Source organism: Terrapene carolina, unplaced genomic scaffold (assembly GCF_002925995.2).
Source record: "Terrapene carolina triunguis isolate 2854851 unplaced genomic scaffold, T_m_triunguis-2.0 Scaffold32690, whole genome shotgun sequence".
Classification (NCBI taxonomy): domain Eukaryota; kingdom Metazoa; phylum Chordata; order Testudines; family Emydidae; genus Terrapene; species Terrapene triunguis.
In genome coordinates, this window is record NW_020697041.1 from 1,068 (window position 1) to 2,090 (window position 1,023).

Sequence of the window (1,023 nt, forward strand, 5' to 3'; positions counted from 1 at the left end):
CAAAGACTTTGTGAGCTCTGTGAGTCCCCAGCAGATATCATTCATGTCTTCCTACAGATCATGACTGACACCTGGCATTAGTTCTCCTTTCCTACTGAGTGTTTGGATGGGATGTGGAGGCAAAATTCATCCCCTCCCCTCTCCCCTACCCTTTTTATTTTTATTTTCTGTCTCTCCAATACTTATTTTAGTTTGCTCTCTGCCCTTCCATCCCTAATTCTGAGATTTCTTTTCTATTCTAGCAGGTTATGGGATGGTGGACAAGAACAAAGTGCAGAATCCTCAGCAGGAAGATGCTGAGCAAGTGGAAGCATGTGGGGCACTATCACAAAGATCCAAAGGTAATGTGTCCAGTAGTCATGAATGCGAGAAAGCCTGTGAAAGTCACCACAGGCCAGAGAGATATCAGGGAAACCAGACACAGGAGAAAGTGGATGAACCCATTAATTTTCAAGGAACTCACAGGGAACTCAAAGAAACCACATCCCAGGCAAAAATCCTCAGGGTAGAGAGAGAGAATACATGCAGCGAGTGTGGGAAAAACTTCAGATACTGTTCAGCCCTCATTCGACATAAGATCATGCACACAAAAGACAGACCCTATGAATGCTTCACTCAGAGCACATTCCTTATTATGCATCAGAAAATACACAGAGGAGAGAAACCCTATCAATGCTATGAGTGTGGGAAAAACTTCACTAACAGCTCAGCACTTATAACCCATCAGAGAATCCACACAGGTGAGAAACCCTATCAATGCAGTGACTGTGGGAAAAGGTTCTCTCGGCGCTCAGTGCTTATTATCCACCAGAGAATCCACACAGGTGAGAAACCCTATCAGTGCTGTATATGTGGGAAAAGCTTCACTAACAGCTCAACGCTTATTACTCATCAGAGAATACACACAGGTGAGAAACCCTATAAATGCTGTGAATGTGGGAAAAGCTTCATTCGTAGCTCACACCTTGCTATACATCAGAAAATCCACATGAAAGAGAGACCCTATGAATGCAGTGACTGTGG

The 1,023-nt window shown here is 43.9% G+C and overlaps 1 protein-coding gene across 1 annotated transcript; it reads left to right on the forward strand.

The window, feature by feature from the left end:
- Positions 1-11: 11 nt before the first annotated feature.
- LOC115271510 (zinc finger protein 3-like) lies at positions 12-1,019 on the forward strand (the record flags this gene model as incomplete). The annotated part of the gene is made up of 1 exon (XM_029914164.1): positions 12-1,019. A coding segment is annotated over exon 1 (766 nt), but the record flags the coding sequence as incomplete, so codon positions are not given.
- Between the last annotated feature and the right edge of the window lie 4 nt (positions 1,020-1,023).